Source organism: Exserohilum turcica (genome assembly GCF_000359705.1).
Source record: "Exserohilum turcica Et28A unplaced genomic scaffold SETTUscaffold_3, whole genome shotgun sequence".
Taxonomy (NCBI): Eukaryota; Fungi; Ascomycota; class Dothideomycetes; order Pleosporales; family Pleosporaceae; genus Exserohilum; species Exserohilum turcicum.
The window spans coordinates 2,486,505-2,502,316 of NW_007360136.1; the positions used below are offsets into that span (position 1 = coordinate 2,486,505).

General features: G+C 55.4%; 7 protein-coding genes across 7 annotated transcripts; 3 read left to right on the forward strand and 4 right to left on the reverse strand.

Annotated features, from left to right (window-relative positions):
* The first annotated feature begins 449 nt into the window (after positions 1-449).
* On the forward strand, positions 450-1,762 carry SETTUDRAFT_163919 (uncharacterized protein). Its single transcript, XM_008029492.1, has 3 exons — positions 450-804; positions 854-1,066; positions 1,140-1,762. The coding sequence occupies exons 1-3, from the start codon at positions 456-458 to the stop codon at positions 1,727-1,729; spliced, it is 1,152 nt and encodes a 383-aa protein (XP_008027683.1). The 5' UTR covers positions 450-455; the 3' UTR covers positions 1,730-1,762.
* Positions 1,763-2,217: 455 nt separating this feature from the next.
* Positions 2,218-2,886, reverse strand: SETTUDRAFT_20752 (uncharacterized protein; the record flags this gene model as incomplete). The annotated part of the gene is made up of 1 exon (XM_008028733.1): positions 2,218-2,886. One exon carries the CDS (start codon positions 2,884-2,886, stop codon positions 2,218-2,220), a length of 669 nt encoding a protein of 222 aa, XP_008026924.1.
* Positions 2,887-3,933: 1,047 nt separating this feature from the next.
* On the reverse strand, positions 3,934-4,962 carry SETTUDRAFT_20753 (uncharacterized protein; the record flags this gene model as incomplete). Its single annotated transcript, XM_008028734.1, has 1 exon — positions 3,934-4,962. One exon carries the CDS (start codon positions 4,960-4,962, stop codon positions 3,934-3,936), a length of 1,029 nt encoding a protein of 342 aa, XP_008026925.1.
* Positions 4,963-5,978: 1,016 nt separating this feature from the next.
* Positions 5,979-6,920, forward strand: SETTUDRAFT_163920 (uncharacterized protein). The gene is made up of 3 exons (XM_008029493.1): positions 5,979-6,273; positions 6,355-6,517; positions 6,571-6,920. Exons 1-3 carry the CDS (start codon positions 6,052-6,054, stop codon positions 6,642-6,644), a joined length of 459 nt encoding a protein of 152 aa, XP_008027684.1. The 5' UTR covers positions 5,979-6,051; the 3' UTR covers positions 6,645-6,920.
* Positions 6,921-6,960: 40 nt separating this feature from the next.
* On the reverse strand, positions 6,961-10,551 carry SETTUDRAFT_172159 (uncharacterized protein). Its single transcript, XM_008029494.1, has 2 exons — positions 10,223-10,551; positions 6,961-10,166 (listed from the first exon to the last, which is right to left on the reverse strand). Exons 1-2 carry the CDS (start codon positions 10,365-10,367, stop codon positions 7,369-7,371), a joined length of 2,943 nt encoding a protein of 980 aa, XP_008027685.1. The 5' UTR covers positions 10,368-10,551; the 3' UTR covers positions 6,961-7,368.
* A 399-nt stretch (positions 10,552-10,950) lies between these two features.
* SETTUDRAFT_163922 (uncharacterized protein) lies at positions 10,951-12,585 on the reverse strand. The gene is made up of 2 exons (XM_008029495.1): positions 11,753-12,585; positions 10,951-11,678 (listed from the first exon to the last, which is right to left on the reverse strand). Exons 1-2 carry the CDS (start codon positions 12,264-12,266, stop codon positions 11,152-11,154), a joined length of 1,041 nt encoding a protein of 346 aa, XP_008027686.1. The 5' UTR covers positions 12,267-12,585; the 3' UTR covers positions 10,951-11,151.
* Positions 12,586-12,840: 255 nt separating this feature from the next.
* On the forward strand, positions 12,841-15,626 carry SETTUDRAFT_163924 (uncharacterized protein). The gene is made up of 4 exons (XM_008029496.1): positions 12,841-14,039; positions 14,093-14,295; positions 14,488-15,065; positions 15,122-15,626. Exons 1-4 carry the CDS (start codon positions 13,275-13,277, stop codon positions 15,331-15,333), a joined length of 1,758 nt encoding a protein of 585 aa, XP_008027687.1. The 5' UTR covers positions 12,841-13,274; the 3' UTR covers positions 15,334-15,626.
* The last annotated feature ends 186 nt before the right edge of the window (positions 15,627-15,812 follow it).

Below are 15,812 nucleotides of genomic sequence, written 5' to 3' on the forward strand. Positions count from 1 at the left end.
CCGGGTTGAGGTGAGATGGATGCAAGGGCAAGGCCCACCCTAGCCGCGTCTTATCTGGGCATGACTCGCACGACTTTGTAGTCTACCAAATCAGAACCGCCAGTGCATATCCGTCGATCCTAGCTCGACCTGTAGAGTGCATTGTTAGTGGATTCATGCTGCTACTTACACATGCTGCTTCCTACTCGCTTTCGAGTCTCCCTCAAGCTTCGGTACCTGCGCTGTATGACCCGGGCTCGTGTCATCCTCATCACGCCAAGCATTGGCATGCCAGTCCGCCTGGGCACCGTCACCGGCGTGGAGAAAAGCCAGGCCGACCTTCCTGTTTGCGACAAAGAGTAATGTTGGGTTGAGCGTGATGGATCAATCTCTTATCGGAATGGCAGAGGTATAAATGGGAGAGTGGTCGGCGCGGCCATGGCAATTGCAGCTTCATCCAGCTCCACGACGCCACCATGCAGCTTCTCTCGGCGATTGCGACCACGGCGGTACTGGCCGGCCATGCTTATGCCCTCAACTTCACCGGCGATGTCGTGAACGGCGTCCCTGTGATCCAGGGCCTCAACCTCGCCGACCTGCCCCCGCAGTCTGTCACAAAGTACTACATGCGCGCGGGCGACCTCAATGGCGGACACCCCGTCTACATTCCCGTCATGGTGGCCCGCGGAACCGCAGAGAGCGTGCACACGGGCAAGAAGCTGTCGGTGTCGGCTTCGATCCACGGTGATGAGCTGAACCCGGTTCGCGCGGTCCAGCGCATCTTTGACAAGCTCCAGGATCAGGTGGCGACGCTCAATGGCACTGGTATGAGACTCTGATAGTGAATTCTTGAGACTCGAGCTGATTAATTTAGTTATTGGTATTCCTACAATCAACCCAATGGGAATCTACATGAGCCAGCGCAACTACTACACGGCTGCTGGAAGCGGATCACTCATCAATGTCAACCGCATCTTTCCTGGAACTTCGCCCATGGCAGGCGGTAGTGGCCCGGATATCCTGGCATACAACATCTGGAACCAGATCTGGGGCAACACGTCTAATGTCGATGTTGGAATTGACCTTCGTGCGTTTTCTCATACTGATTAATATGAAGAGAACAAAAAAAAGGGAAATTTTTTTACTAATATCTTTGTCAGACACCCCCAGCACAGGTGCAGAGACATCACTCTGGTGCTACGCCGACTTCCGCCTTCCCTATGTCGAGCGCCTCGCCAAGCTGCTGCAACCCGACACGCTGAAAATCGATGTCGGCGAGCCGGGCTCCATTGAAACGACTTTCGTCGACTACGGCATCCCGTCTCTCACCGTCGAAATGGGCGAAGCCCGCGTATGGAACACAAGTCTTATCGACCGCGTAGTCGCCTACGTGGATCGCGTCATGATCGATCTGGCCATGACGCCCAGCAACGCGACCGTCGAGCCCGACCTCAGCAACACATACATGATCACCACGTTCCACGACACGTACACGCAGCACGGCGGCTTCGTCGAGATGCTGGTTGCCGTCGACCAGCCCGTGTCAAAGGGCCAGCCCATTGCCCACGTGCGCAATCCCTTTGGCGATATCCTCGAGACGCTCGTCTCGCCCGAGGACGGCCGCATGTTTTCTATTCCCAGGGACCCTAGTGTCGAGCCTGGCGCGAGTGTCGGCGAGATTGCGTATAATAGTACGGATCCGGCGTGTGCGGATGGCTGCATTTTGTCTGGGCCTCAGCGGAGGAGATAGAGTCGTGTATGCTATGCTATTATTTAATTTTAATCGGTTAAACAAATAGGTTTGGCTGCCCAGGTGCAAAATCTGTACATTGCATACATATATGCGTGCTTCAATTTTGCATGGAAATCATGCATAATTCATTTGACTGGACTACGGTCGGCCTACCGAACCGCTTTTCGTACCTCGTTCATTCCCTATTCTCATTTCCATGCTGCTGTATTCTCCCTGCAAATCCCGTACTAAAATCGCAATCATCGAACTGAAGCCAAGAAAAAATGGAAGAGGGGGAGGGGAGAGGGGAGACTACACTCAGTGGTGCATACTGACACGACTTAGTCCTCAGACAGCCGTTTACCCCCCAAAAGCCATAAACCGACATCGTTGAACTTCCCTCCCCCCATTTCCCAGACATCTAATCCATCCAACCATCCAATTACATAACCAGCCATGTTTTTTGTCCCATTTCTACTACTCTGTTTCTTCCTGTCTCGACAGCCCTAACGTCCCCCACGGTCCTCCGCCACAACCTCCCTGATACTAACAATCAAGTACACCAGCATACCAATCATGACGCAAAGCAGTGTTCCACCGAGAATCAGCGCCCAGAACTTGATGCGCCGGATTCGCTCTTGCTGCGCAGACGTGTCAGAAGACTGCTGCTCCTGCTCCTGCTCCTGATGATCGCGCTGACGCTGCTCCCCCAAGTCAATATCCAGCATCTGGAATTCCGTCTGTGCAGTGCCCGCCTCGTGCTTGTCGTGGCGGCGCACCGGCGTAACACGTACGGGCATGCGAAGGAGTCGTTTGAACGGCGCGCGTTTCGGCGCGGGTCGGCGCGGGAGCTCGTTGGGGAAGATGGAGGAGATGAGGTCGGGCGAGGGACCGGACAGATACGGGTTCTGGGGCGTGCGCAGCGTGGGAGACGCGTGGGTAGAGATGCTTTTGGGGTTTGCTGGAGCGTTGGGCGAGACGGACTGCGGCTTTTCGGGGACGTTGTGGGAGACGGGGGGAGGGGTCGTGCTGCTGCTGGTGTTGTCGTTTGAACGGATAGTGGACTCGGGTGGCATGGATGCAAACGCAGTGGTTGTGTTGTTGCTGTTAGGGGGACCGCCGTCCTTCATGGCGTCTTCTTCTGGGACGGTTTCAACTGTAGCAAAGGGCCGCATTGAGTGGATCGTTGTAGTTGAGTCTGAGGCTGTAGTTGATCCCACTGCGGTTTTAAAGAGGGGAGTATGTATTTAAATTAGTTGGTGTGGGCGAGCGGAGTGCCCCGTTCACCAGCCAGTGACTGAGGGGCCATGACGTAGTTGGTGAATGTAAAGAAGGGGATGCATCGCTCACTTCACTTCAATTTAATATCAGCTTTTGTTTGCTTCTATTAGTAGATCTAGAGTGAAGATGAAATTACTGTGCTAGTGCATAGGGTGACCTCTAGCCTGACAGGTTACAGCTACAGGTTACTAGAGATAGAAACAACTCCCTATACATAATAGGTTGAAAAAGATTAATTACCTTGAACAATAAAGCCCTGAGGTGATTATACAGCAGATGTAGAGTATATTTAGCATTATTCTCTTTACTACATAAGTAGATAACGCAGTCCTATCATCTATCCACCTCGATGGAGACACCTCTAAAAGTCCTACTATTCCATCGTAAGAAAGCTGAAGCGTATACAAAAATCTTGCAAGATTGTTATGCATAAGGTACTATATCTACTTTAGCGATACAAGCTACCTCGTATACAGATTTGGACTAAACACAGTAGATAGACACCGAGGACTGGGCAGTCAGGCGAGACAGCTTACGTATATCGCGCATCAACCTGCCAGTAGTCCTTAAATTTAAAGCCGTGGCCGACAGGTAACTAATCCAGTGTAGTTGTAAAGTGGCTAAGCGTAGAGGTCATAAGGGAGAAGATGTTAACTCTGGGGTTATCTTATATCGAGTTACGCTTTGCATTTTCACTAGGGACCCGTCTTGCATATCGTCCGAGTCGATAATTCGTCTTCGACTACTTTAGCTGAGACAATCATGGTTCGGATGAAGCCATCAGGCTCCAGTATTCATTCAGAGACATTCACAACATGATATATAGTACAATGGAACCAACATCAGATACTTTGCTTGCAATTACCACATGATTCCCCATATCGAATCTGAAAAAAAAATTACCACAATACCCCATCTCCATCCCATCACGCTTGAAACCGCTACTCAATATCGACCTTGCGGATCTCAACATATCCCGAATCCAGCTTGGGCACATGGACCCTCAACACACCATCCTCCAACTTGGCAGTAATACCATCAGCGTCAATGCTCGCGGGGTTTGCCCTCGTGCCCAGACGAATCTTTCTCTCAAAGGGCCCCGCCTTCCTCTCGTCCATGGCAAGTGTCCTTAGAAATTCCTCGTCTCCAGGACGGTAAATGACACCAGCAACGCTGAGCTCGCTTTTCTCGGCATCCCAGTTCACACCGACGTCTTCTTTCCTAGCGCCGGGGAGGGAAACATGAATTACATAGGCAGACTCGGTGTCGAAAATGTCGGCTTCGGGGGTGTGGTCTTCGGTCTCAGAGGACCTGGTGTTGTCCCTCGCGTTGGAGGGATGCTGGTCGTTGAACTGGTTGAAGAGCTGGGTTACAAAGGCGGAGGGATCGAAAGAGTTGCCGCCGCCAAAACCAAAGGGGCCGCCACCCATTCTTCCAAAAGGAGCGCCGTGCGCCCATGGGCCCCAGCCTCCGCGGCGACCGCCATGGTGAGAACTGGGTCCGTGATGTGGTCCAGGACCGTGGTGAGATCCAAAGCCACCCCGACCACCACCACGGCCGCAGCGACCGCGACCGCGAGGCCCTCCACCACAGCGACCGTGACGGGCCCGGGTATGAGAATCCTCTTCAGCACGAGTCTCGTTGTCAGAGCCAGAGGTGCCAGATGGGCCCTCCCCATTGTCGTTTGCGTCATTCATCTCGCCTTGTTTCTCGCCTACAGGCTCTTCCTGATGATTTTCGTGGTGTGCCTGGGGGCCTCCACGATGAGGCATACCCCTGCCTCCACCGAAAAATGGGTGGCCCCAATTCCATGGAGCAAAGGGATCTTGGGGTCCTTGATGTTCTCTATGTTCATGTTCGTTTTGAGCACCATCGTCATTGCGATTTTGGCCGAAAGGAGCTTGCTGCTCGAGGTTCGCAATAAAGTCCCAGAAAGGAGCAGACTGGTTTATGTATGCGACTGAAGGCATATTGATGAATTGAAAATTGTTTGGTGAATGGATGGATGATTGTGTGTGAGTTGCGGAATCCTACTGCCTACCTTTTCAAGCATCTTATAGACATTGAATATCTCCAGGCACCAACTTGCACGTGCAAGCGTACGTACGTGCATGCTCTTTGCCCTACTCGCCACACCACCCTGTCAGTCGCAGAATGCGCCAGCATAGTCGAGGAGCCAATTGCACGTCGTGCTTTCGGATTCTGAGAAGCGTGCAGAAATGACCAGAAGGATCATCGACGGTAAGCTTTCTTTGCCGTGGTTCTAGGGCGCTGTCTGGCCAGAATATGGGCAGGCAGTAGGACGTTGCGCGTCCAGGTGGTCGATGCATCGGAGGTTAGATTCGCCCGATGTGGCGGTGGCTGTGGCGAAGAAGACATGATTGGCTGACAGTCTACCGTGAGGGTGTGCACGTCGCATATCAGTCGTGTCGGGTGTTTCTATTGCCCGTGTTGCAAACCATACCTGGTGGGTGATGGAGATTAGGATAACGAAGAATGAGGCGGAAAGAAAAGAGACAGCATAGTAGGGGAATGCATGGTGCGCAGCGAGACGGGCTAGGTTACGTCTTGACGACGAGGTGTAGATATCTCGTGATGTCGTCATTGGTGTTTTAGAGTTGTCAAACATGAGCTTGAGGTTTGTTTGTGTTGGGATCTGATGATGTGTTCCTGAGATGAAGCGAGGACGAGCGGACGCGAGCCCGTGCACCAGGAGTAAGTGTGCGGAGGTCGAGGCGGGCACTCGGATCAAGTGCGATCACGATCATTCGATGATATCGCCATGCATAAGGCTGGAGGGTTCGGGGCACAAGCCGTCCAAGCACAAGCAGGGACGGCGCGGGGGAGGGGTAGCTGCCACACGCGCACACACACGCGCCGTGTACCTATGACGCTATAACCGTGCAGCAAAGCATGGCGCCCCACCAAACTGCTCTCGCGACTGCTGAAACCACCACCCACTCTCCATCTCCACTCGAAAAAATTCCCCAGACTCTCCTCTCTCGCCAAACCCCCGATTTCTACACTATCCATTTTGCGAAGACACTCCCCAAGTCACAATGTCCTCGACCATCCCCACTTCCACCTCTGTCAACGAGTCCGCCGTCATCGAGGCCCCCTTCAGCGATGTCTGGCACCTGATCAAGCTCCAGGACTTCAGCAAGTTCTGGACTACGCTCGAGAAAAGCGAGTTTGTCAAGGACGCATCCAGCGAGACCGACATTGTCAAGTGGACATTCAAGGACGGCACCGAGCAGGAGGTGAAGCAGGAGGAGCACTCTGTGAGTACTTTCTTCATTTCTTTTTTTCTACTGAATTTTTCTCTCTTCGAATCGCTAATCCAAGTTTGCTTTTCTTTTTAGTCCATCGACCACTACATCACATACTCGGTTATTACTTCCAAGCCTGAGCTTTCGTACTCTTCAGTCGTCTCTACCATCCGCGCATACCCCGTTACATCAGGCAAGCACCAGGGACAGACATTTGTCACATGGTCAGGCAACTTTAGCAGCGATGCTGATGCCAGTATGTAATCTCCCATTGAGCCATTTGCGTCCCATGCTAATACAAGTTTTAAGGTGTGATCCAGGACGCCAAGTTCAAGCGCCGCGAGGCTCTCGCCGACCTCGCTCAGGCCGCGGCGAAGAAATAGTGTTTGAAAGTGTCCAAGGAACAGCGCTTGAGCGAAGTGACTGCGCAAAACTTTACATTTTCGGGTGACTTTATCCCATAGCTGCTGGCCATGTGCACCGGCGTTATGAAGTATGTCTTAGCATATTATTGGAAACTAGTCGAACATTGCCTTGTATGATAACAGTAGCATCAAGAAATGACACCAACACTTGATGCCAATTGCAATCCCGCCAACTACCAACAGAAGGATCGGTGACATGAATTGCGTCAGTAGAACCAAGACACACCCACAGGATGACGTCATCTTCAATAGTGTGCGGTCCGGTAGTATCCTTGGTGGAGGATGGTTATGACTACTTGGAGGATGCAAAAAATAATAATAATAGTCCTTTGACAAGATATGCAGCTCTACAAGGCATCAGGCCCAATGCAATCAAGTAAATCAAAATAATTTCCATGGTTGGAAACCCATCCCAAGACCAGGGGTATCTTGAAACAACTTTTTTTTTCTCTCTCTCTCTCTTCGCCCAACATGTGCTCCCAAACACCCTTTGTTCTCCCGTCGACATCTATGCCTGGGCTGCGCTCCCTGACAACGCCAAAGGAGATAGAGGAAGAAGAAGAATAAGAAGAAGAAGGAGAAGAAGAAGAAGAATAAGGAGAAGCCTCTCCAGGATGCTAGCAATATGGCAAAACGAGACCGAGCGACGTGGCCACGTTACCCCCAAGTAGAATGAGAGCAATCAGCCATTCCACCCCATGTCCCCGCCTTGCTGACCGCCAGGCTGCCCCATCCGCTGAGCCGCCTGTTGCTGCGCTTGACGCATCATCATCATCTGCTGCATTTGCTGCTGGTTCATCTGATTCATTTGGCTCATCCCTTGCATGCCTTGCATACCCTGCATGCCCGACATGACACCGTTCATCTGCCCGTTTTGCATGCCGCCCATGCCACCATTCATCTGCCCCATCTGCCCCATGCCCATGCCTTGGACATTTCCCATGTTGCCCATATTCATGCCCTGCATCGTGTTTTGCATGCCGTTCATAGCGCTCACGTTGCCCATCATGCCCTGTGGAAGCTGACCACCGTTTGCCATGGCCTGCTGTCGCATCTGCATAATTCGGTTCTGGTTGGCGGCTGCTTGCCGTTGCTGTTGCAGCATTTGTTGATACTGTTGCATTTGCATCGGGTTGTTGGGCGTCGCGTTCTGCATGCCACTCATCTGGCCGCCGTTCATTTGATTGCCCATGCCGTTTTGCATGTGGGCCATCTGCGATTGTTGCTCGCGCTGTTCTCGTTGCTTGATCTGCAACTCCATCTGCTGCATTTGCTGCATGATTTGGGGTGGGATGCTTTGGGTGTTGCTGTAGTTCTGCATGACGGTCGCTTTCTGTTGCTGGTACCGCAAGCGCATTTGTTGCAGACTCATGTTAGCAAAAGCCATGCCTTGTTGAGGCATACCGTTCTGCGGCAGTGCTCCTTGAGACGTCATGTTTTGCATGCCCATTTGCTGTTGCTGTTGTTGGTTCTGCTGCTGTTGCTGTTGCTGTTGTTGTTGTTGTTGCTGCTGCTGCTGCAACTGGCGGAAATAATGCTGTGCCAGTTGCTGGCGATAGGCCTGAGGATTTTGGTTGGGAGGGACACCAGTCTGCTGAATGTGTTGCCCAGCCTTTTGGAATGCCAATTGCTGCATCTGTTGTTGCTGATTACCCGGAGATCCACCTTGCTGCTGCTGCAGGTGTTGCATCCGCATCTGTTGCATGCGAAGCTGCTGTATTGCTTCGAGTGTCATGTTTTGGCCAGGTTGGGGAGTCTGCATCATCATTGGAGTCTGGCCTTGAATCGCCATAGACGGGCTATTTTGATTCATGCGGCTTGGCGTCGGTGTCATGTTGCGGTTCGGCATGGATGGGTTCATAACCGGCGTGCCCTGAACAATGTGCGGTGTACTCGTGCGGCTTGGATTCTGTTGCTGGCTGACTGAGCGGGCCATTTGGTTTTGGTGATGAGAGACAGAAGATGGGGGTCGAGCTGGGCTGTTAACAGCCTGGTTGGAGGCCGACGGTACCATAGGGGTTCCACCTATAGGATGTGATGCTTGACCACCGACCCGCGGTGAGGCTGCCGAGGCGGCCATTGGCGTTTGCTGGCGTACCGTCGGCGAGAATTGAGACTGCGTTGCCGATTGCGGAGTCTGGGTGACTTGCGATGCTGCCGCAGTCGACATTTGGTGCTGTGCTGCCGCAGCAGCCCGCAAGGCTTCGTTCTGCTGTAGTTGGTTCTGTTGCAATTGGTTTTGCTGGAGCTGAGCCTGATGTTGCGCTTGTTGCCGCAGGGCTGCTTGTTGACGCTCAGCAACTTCAGCCTGCTGTCTAGCCTCGAGTTCTCTCTTCCTCTGAATTTCAGCCTCGATTTGCGCCTGTCGTTTGGTCTGAGCGTTACGAGCGTCCTCCTCCTTCTTCCGTCGATCGTTTTCTTCATGATTCGCCCTGATGTTGGCAATGGTCTTGAAACGAGCAAACGTCTGCGAGTTGGCAGCTGCACGCACTGCATTATCATCATTCCCTGTGGCTGCGGCAGTCATGATGCCTTGGTACTCATCACCAGCCAGCATAAAGCGCTGTAGACCCTGGGCTTCAGCTTCGTCGGCGGCCAATTCGGCAGTCGTCCTCTTGCGGGTTTTGCGTGGAGGCGCAGGGTTCTTGTTGTTCGGGTGCGTTATAGCATCCATGAGCGCGAGCGACTGTCCAAAGCTCTTTGTGGGCTCTAGATATAGCGGGGGACAGGTAGCATTCAAGACTTCAGCCTCGAACTCGTGCAGATTGCTGTCGTCGAGGACCATTTTTTGACGTTTCGGGCTGGGGCCATTCGAGAAGGCGGGTGTCGAGGGTACTGCAGTCATCGGGGTGGGTGGCATGCCTGCAGCTCGGCCTTGGGCCTGCAGCCTCTTCAGGGCGGCCATGTCTGGGACGGGCGTCGTGGCCAACAGCTGCATGTCGGCCAATTGCGACTGCGGCGTCGGAAACAAGACGACTGTCCGGATCTTGCCCAGGCCTGATTGCTTGTTAGGCGTGCCGCTCTGGCCAGGGGCGGGCATGTTCTCCTTGTCCTCTTTGACTTCTGCCTCCTTGGCCGGGGCCGGGGCTTGCGTGGGCTTCGCGTCGGGCTTGTTGGCTGGAAAAGGCGCATAAGGAGATGGCGTGATGAAGTTGTTGTAGTTGTGGATCGAGAAGGCATTGGTGCCCCCTTCGCCAGTGCTGTTGGTATCGTCCTTGGGCTTCACGCCCGTCGAGCGATAGTCGTGCACCTCGACAATGAGACAGTTGTCGTACCAGGGTGTGTTGAACTCATACAGCTCCTCCACCATGTTGTGGGGCACCTGCTTGTCCTTGATGGCCTGGAGCAGCTCACGCATCGGCGAAGCGTACGACAGCGTCTCCTGGGAGTCGTTGAGGCGGAAGTGCTTCGGGTGGAGGTATACACGGAGGGACGGGGGCTTGCCCTTGTGCTTGGCCAGGATGTCCTGCTGCGTGTAGACTGGGCCACATGTTAGTTGCTGCAATGCCTACGCTGCACTTGGGCAGGCCGCGTACCATATTTCCTGGCCTCTTCCTGCTTCGCGCCGTCATCCTCCATGGTGGACTGGCGGGTGGCGGTACGCGTGACTCCAGGCCTCTGAGACTCCCGGCGCAAGCGTGGAGGTTGCGACGGGCGTGCAACGGCGACTGAGCCCGACATGCTCGTGGTGACGGGGGCTGGAGGAGGTGAATATGTCGGTGGGGCGGCGGTGGGACGGGCTTTCCGCCGGGGGAACCAGAGCCGACGGCAGGTGTTGGGCTTGCAGTTGCTGGGGAGAGAGGGCGGGCGCAAGGGTGCGCGCGATGCCCACCGAGATCTGGCAGTGCGCGATGGGGGAGGGATTGGCGACTCGAGGGGGGTGTGGACGATCTATTGGGGATGTTTTGACGCGTAGAGACGCCGACGTGATGTTTGCTGATGGTCCGAGGCGATGCGCCGCTGCCTTGCGACTGCCAAGCAGGGGTCCTTGGGTTTCATCACCGCTCACGTGATGCTTACTCCTCACCCAACGACCTCACCACCAAGGCGCCACGATGGCGAGGCCCTTGGCCCTCACGACATCAGCCACGTTGGAGTGTGGCCCTGTTTCTCAGCATGTACTCGTGGACAGAGTTGTACAGCAACCAGGCACTCTCTGCGTTGGTCGATGCACCTCTCGCACAGAGTCAGTCGTCTTGAACGTGGCCAGCGTTCCATCTCCATGCCATCTGAGCATTGGCTATCACTTAGCAGTGTCGAATGATGCAAGCAGTGTACTTAATATTTCCGAGCTATAGACCGAGATAGGGGCCCTCTTTATACCCACTCTCATCGAGCAACGCTTCCGCAACACTGCCGGACCGCCGTATCGGAGACACAACTTTTCCAAAAGCCGCCATTCCCGAAAGGTGGCTATCACAGGCGTTACTCGACAGCTTCGACTCGCCACCAGGTCTGCATGGAGCTACACGATGACGTTGATTTCCTGGCCGCTGACCCACCCTTGCACCGTCGCCTTCAGAATATCTCCCAGGTTTTTGATCGTTCTTTGCGCGAACCAGGCGACGTGCGGGCTCATGGTGATGTTGAGGCCCTTTGTATCTTCCTCGAGCAACGGACTATCTTGGGGCCCACCAGCAGGCTCCACTTGGAAGACGTCGGTAGCATAGCCCGATATGCGCCTCTCCCGCAGGGCCTGCACAACAGCGGCTTCATGTACAATGCCGCCCCGCGCGATGTTTATGATGACAGTGTATGGGTTCATGTGGGCCAGCTCTGGTGTGGAGATGAGGTTGAGCGTGTCAGGATTTCGCGGCAGCGACAGCACAAGCACGGTGGACTGGCGGAGCACCTCGTCAAAAGGAATGCGCCCATCATCGGACGTGCTGGGCGTGGGGACAAAGCCACTGGAGACGGGCATGGCTGGCGGCTTGCGACTAGCCACGAGCACGCGCATGCCCAGTGCGCGACCCAATGCTGCTATTCTCTTGCCTGGTGTTATTCGACATGATAAGCGGAGGATCTTGCATCCTAAACCGGACCGGCTGAACGAGAGCGACACATACCCAGGCCACCGTAGCCGATGATTCCCATGACCTCGTCGGAGCACGTGACGGGGGGCGTGCCGTCGGGAAGACGCATGCAGTGAATGACACTGCCCTTGTCCCTCCACTCGCTCGGCTGGGCACGCGTTACGCGGTCGAGCAAGACGGTGCGTCTCCTGGCGGCAAAGTAGACGCCCAGGGCATGTTCCGAGACGGCGTCCAGATTGGCGCCTGGGCAGTTTGTTACGCGAATGCGGCGGGCCCGGCAGGCGTCGAGGTCGACGGGGTCGGTGCCTGTGGCGGAGACGGCTATGTAGCGCAGATGGGGCGTCACGGTGGGGTGCAGTGTTTCGGCGTCGAGTCTGACCGTCGTCACAATCACAATCGTGGCATGGCGGATGCGCGCGTGGAGCAGCTCGCGCGAGGGCGTGGATTCGTAGACGGTGAGCGTGTATGTGGTGCCCGCGGGCAGGCCAAAGCCGTCAATGGGGAGCGGCTGAAGCTGCTTCTCGAGGGCGACGATTTCGTGATGCATGGCGGCAGCGCTATTCGTTGCTGGTAGTCGTCGTGTACTTGGTTCAGGCCCCGGACCGAGGCGGGAGCTGGATCGGATGCGGGATGCTCAGCTCTCAGCTCTCAGCTCTCCGCTCTCCTTCTCATCTGCCTCTCTCAGCGCGTGCTGTTTTATATCTGCTGCTGCTCTCCTGCTATGGTCGCGAGACACGACGCCCGCTGCCCACAGCTACACGTCAACGGCCATGACGACTTACCGCATCCGACACGGTAGGGCGCGGTGTGGTCAGCGAGGCCAGCATGGAACCACTCTTGCACGCCCGCCCACCTGCTCCACCGCAGCACCCCCCCCCCCATGCCGTCCCAGCGTCGTCTGCGAGTGCGAGTGCGAGTGTCGCGGATGCAGCACACGACCATGGCCCCGGATCGCTGCCATGAATATGGAGCATAAGCCGAGGCGGGCAGGCTCGGCAACTCCTATTGGCCCGCCCCGACGCGGCGTCAGCGGGCTGGGCTGCCAAATGCCATCCATCACCATCTTCACCCCACACGTTCATCCACCGCCGCCGACGGCTGCAAAGCCTCTGCTCAACCACGCCGCGCCCGGTGCTGATCGCACGACGCACACCTACTTGTACGTACTTAGCAGCGGCGTTGCATCGCCAGGGCCCCCTCGTCGGCGACACGGCTCACCACCGGGGCGGCTCCCAACACGCCAACTTCTGGCCCACTTCTAGAAAAAAAAATCCTCGCAGGCCCCCGGCGGCGGAGAGCGGCGCGCGCATGTGTCAGGGCCTGGTTCCCACGCGCTCGGTGATTTGGGGGGCGCAGGTAACGCTGCAAGGTAGCCCTATCCGGGGGCTGTGGTGCTAGCAATTGGATCGCACGCTCGGCATCGCATTGCCCATGGCAGGTATGGGTGGGTAGCCTGGCAGGCCTTATCGCCAAACTGGCTAGTCGCCCTGGACCATGCGCCGACTGACGTGCCTCTGCAGCCCTTCAAAGCCTGCGCTGATCCGCTGTCGAGAGCATGCCACAGAGTTTTGTTTTACGACCATTGCCAAGGCCCGTCTCTCCTCCAGGCTCCCGCTCCCGCTCTACCGACGACAGCAACACGCCCCTCATGTCGGACTACCGCTACGGCACCCAGTCTGACGCCTACGCCGCCGACCATGGCCACGTCCTGCGCACCGGCGGCGTCGAGAAGGACGCCAAGTTGGGCAACACCTACTCGGGCTCGGGAGACGATGTCGCCGACCCCAGCAATCCAGACGGCCTCTTGGCCGCCATGGGCTACAAGGCCGAGTTGGTGCGCTCACGATCCACTCTCCAGGTCGCCTTCATGTCGTTTGTGCTGGCCTCGGTCCCCTACGGTCTGGCAACAACCCTCTACTACCCCATAGTCGGAGGCGGTCCCACCACCATCATCTGGGGCTGGCTCGCCATATCGCTCATTATCCTCGCCGTGGCCGCCTCGCTGGGCGAGATTACCAGTGTGTACCCCACCAGCGGCGGCGTCTACTACCAGACGTTTATGATTACGCCTCCCGCCTACCGCAAAATCGCCTCGTGGATCTGTGGCTGGTGTTTTGTAGTTGGCAACATTACCATTACTCTCTCGGTCAACTTTGCTACCGCTCTCTTCCTGGTCGCCTGTGTCAATGTCTACGAATCCGCACCCGGTGTCGGCATCTTGGAAGGCTCGGCCTACCAGGTCTTCCTCATCTTCCTTGCCATTACTCTCCTCTGCAACGCCGTGTCTGCCTTTGGCAACAAGATCCTGCCCTGGCTCGATGTAAGATTGCCCTGAAGCTCGCTTGCTGCTATGCATTGCTCACCCGTGGACAGACGTTTGCCATTTTCTGGACCTTTGCTGGTGTGATTGCCATTATCGTATGCGTCCTTGCCCTTGCAAAGAATGGTCGCCGAAGCGCCGAATACGTCTTTACTGAATTCGATCCCTCCAACTCCGGATGGGTCCCTGGATGGTCTTTCATGGTCGGACTCCTGCACGCAGCCTACGCAACTTCATCGACCGGAATGATCATCTCGTGAGCCTCCCCTTTTTCTGCCCAAGCAACTTTAGCAGATTTCCTTGCCCAATGCACATAGCCAAGCGACGCGTCCCAAGCAACATGTCCCATGCGACTCTCCCAGGCAGCCCACGTTCCATTGCGACATGCCCATTTTCCCTATGCAGTACCTCCCGCCCCGTGTTGCTCCAATGCTAACAATTGACACAGAATGTGCGAAGAAGTCAGAGAGCCAGCAACGCAGGTCCCCAAGGCCATGGTTGCCACTGTCGCCTTGAACACCATCTGTGGCCTTGTCTTCCTCATCCCCCTCGTCTTCGTCCTGCCCGACCAGGCCACCCTTGCGGCTTTGGCTTCGGGTCAGCCTGTTCCTGTCATCATCAAGGACGCAGTAGGCTCTTCTGGCGGCGCTATTGGCCTGCTTGTTCCTCTCCTTGTCCTGGGCTTGCTCTGTGGTATTGGATGCACAACTGCTGCGTCTCGTGCTACCTGGGCCTTTTCCCGTGACGGCGCTATCCCTGGCTACAAGCTATGGAGAACTGTCAACACCAAGCTTGACGTGCCGCTGAACGCTATGATGCTCAGCATGGTTATCCAAATTGCCCTTGGTCTCATCTACTTTGGTGCTGCCGCCGCTTTCAACGCCTTTTCTGGTGTTGGTGTTATTTGCTTGACATTGAGCTATGCTGCACCCATCTTGGTCTCGCTCCTCACTGGCCGCAAGCAAGTCAAGGATGGTGAATTCCATCTCGGAGTCCTGGGTACTTTTTGCAATGTCATTGCCCTTGGTAAGTTTTTTCGCTACACTTGCACATAGTCTGGTAATAACTAATCAACCCAACAGCCTGGTCCGCGCTCGCAACTCCCCTCTTCTGCATGCCTACTTTCCGCAACGTCACGCCGTCCACTATGAACTACGCTTCCGTCGTCCTTGCTGCCGTCGTTATTGTTTCAACCATCTGGTACTTTGTCTGGGGCAAGAAAAACTACGAGGGACCTCCTACGCATGAGGATGCTGTACTCGAGGCGAGGAGAGCTAGCGTCGCGAGCCGCTAAGAGATTAATGCTAGTATGCGCATGACAGTCACGCTACTCTGATAGCGGTGTTTAAGATAGGATGAAGAAGAGTTTAACTGCTACCTCGCTTTTGTGACGAGATGGAGCGTTTGCTGTACGATACAATGCTTGTCAGTAGTGCAATGGATACCCCCCTTGGTTTACCCGACCTGGCTCTACCCAACCTGGCTCTACCCGACCTTGCTCTCAACCCAGCAAGCTGAACACTCGAGCAACGGGAGTATTGCCATTTGTAAGACTTATCCACCCATACGGCCGAGAATAAGCCCGCCAGCCCAGCAAGTGTTGCAGTTTGAGGAAAACGCGCACGGGGGGGGGGGAGCGCCCAGACCACACAGGCCATGCACGAATGCCAGTCGACGCATGAAGATAAGCCGCAAACCCTTAAACCATGGGGAAAAAAAACACACCCACCCAATCACCCGCCCGCACACACACATAAAATCAAGTCATTTCCG

Bases quoted from the DNA above. Each gene is read 5' to 3' on its own strand.
- SETTUDRAFT_163922 (XM_008029495.1), bottom strand. From the start codon at position 12,266: ATGCATCACGAAATCGTCGCCCTCGAGAAGCAGCTTCAGCCGCTCCCC. The intron at 11,679-11,752 runs GTATGTGTCGCT...GAATAACACCAG, and splicing joins CATCGGCTACGGTGGCCTGG to GCAAGAGAATAGCAGCATTG.
- SETTUDRAFT_163919 (XM_008029492.1), top strand. From the start codon at position 456: ATGCAGCTTCTCTCGGCGATTGCGACCACGGCGGTACTGGCCGGCCAT. The intron at 805-853 runs GTATGAGACTCT...TGATTAATTTAG, and splicing joins GGCGACGCTCAATGGCACTG to TTATTGGTATTCCTACAATC. The intron at 1,067-1,139 runs GTGCGTTTTCTC...TATCTTTGTCAG, and splicing joins CGATGTTGGAATTGACCTTC to ACACCCCCAGCACAGGTGCA.
- SETTUDRAFT_163924 (XM_008029496.1), top strand. From the start codon at position 13,275: ATGCCACAGAGTTTTGTTTTACGACCATTGCCAAGGCCCGTCTCTCCT. The intron at 14,040-14,092 runs GTAAGATTGCCC...ACCCGTGGACAG, and splicing joins AGATCCTGCCCTGGCTCGAT to ACGTTTGCCATTTTCTGGAC. The intron at 15,066-15,121 runs GTAAGTTTTTTC...TCAACCCAACAG, and splicing joins TTGCAATGTCATTGCCCTTG to CCTGGTCCGCGCTCGCAACT.
- SETTUDRAFT_163920 (XM_008029493.1), top strand. From the start codon at position 6,052: ATGTCCTCGACCATCCCCACTTCCACCTCTGTCAACGAGTCCGCCGTC. The intron at 6,274-6,354 runs GTGAGTACTTTC...TTTTCTTTTTAG, and splicing joins TGAAGCAGGAGGAGCACTCT to TCCATCGACCACTACATCAC. The intron at 6,518-6,570 runs GTATGTAATCTC...ACAAGTTTTAAG, and splicing joins TAGCAGCGATGCTGATGCCA to GTGTGATCCAGGACGCCAAG.
- SETTUDRAFT_172159 (XM_008029494.1), bottom strand. From the start codon at position 10,367: ATGTCGGGCTCAGTCGCCGTTGCACGCCCGTCGCAACCTCCACGCTTG. The intron at 10,167-10,222 runs GTACGCGGCCTG...CATGTGGCCCAG, and splicing joins GGAAGAGGCCAGGAAATATG to TCTACACGCAGCAGGACATC.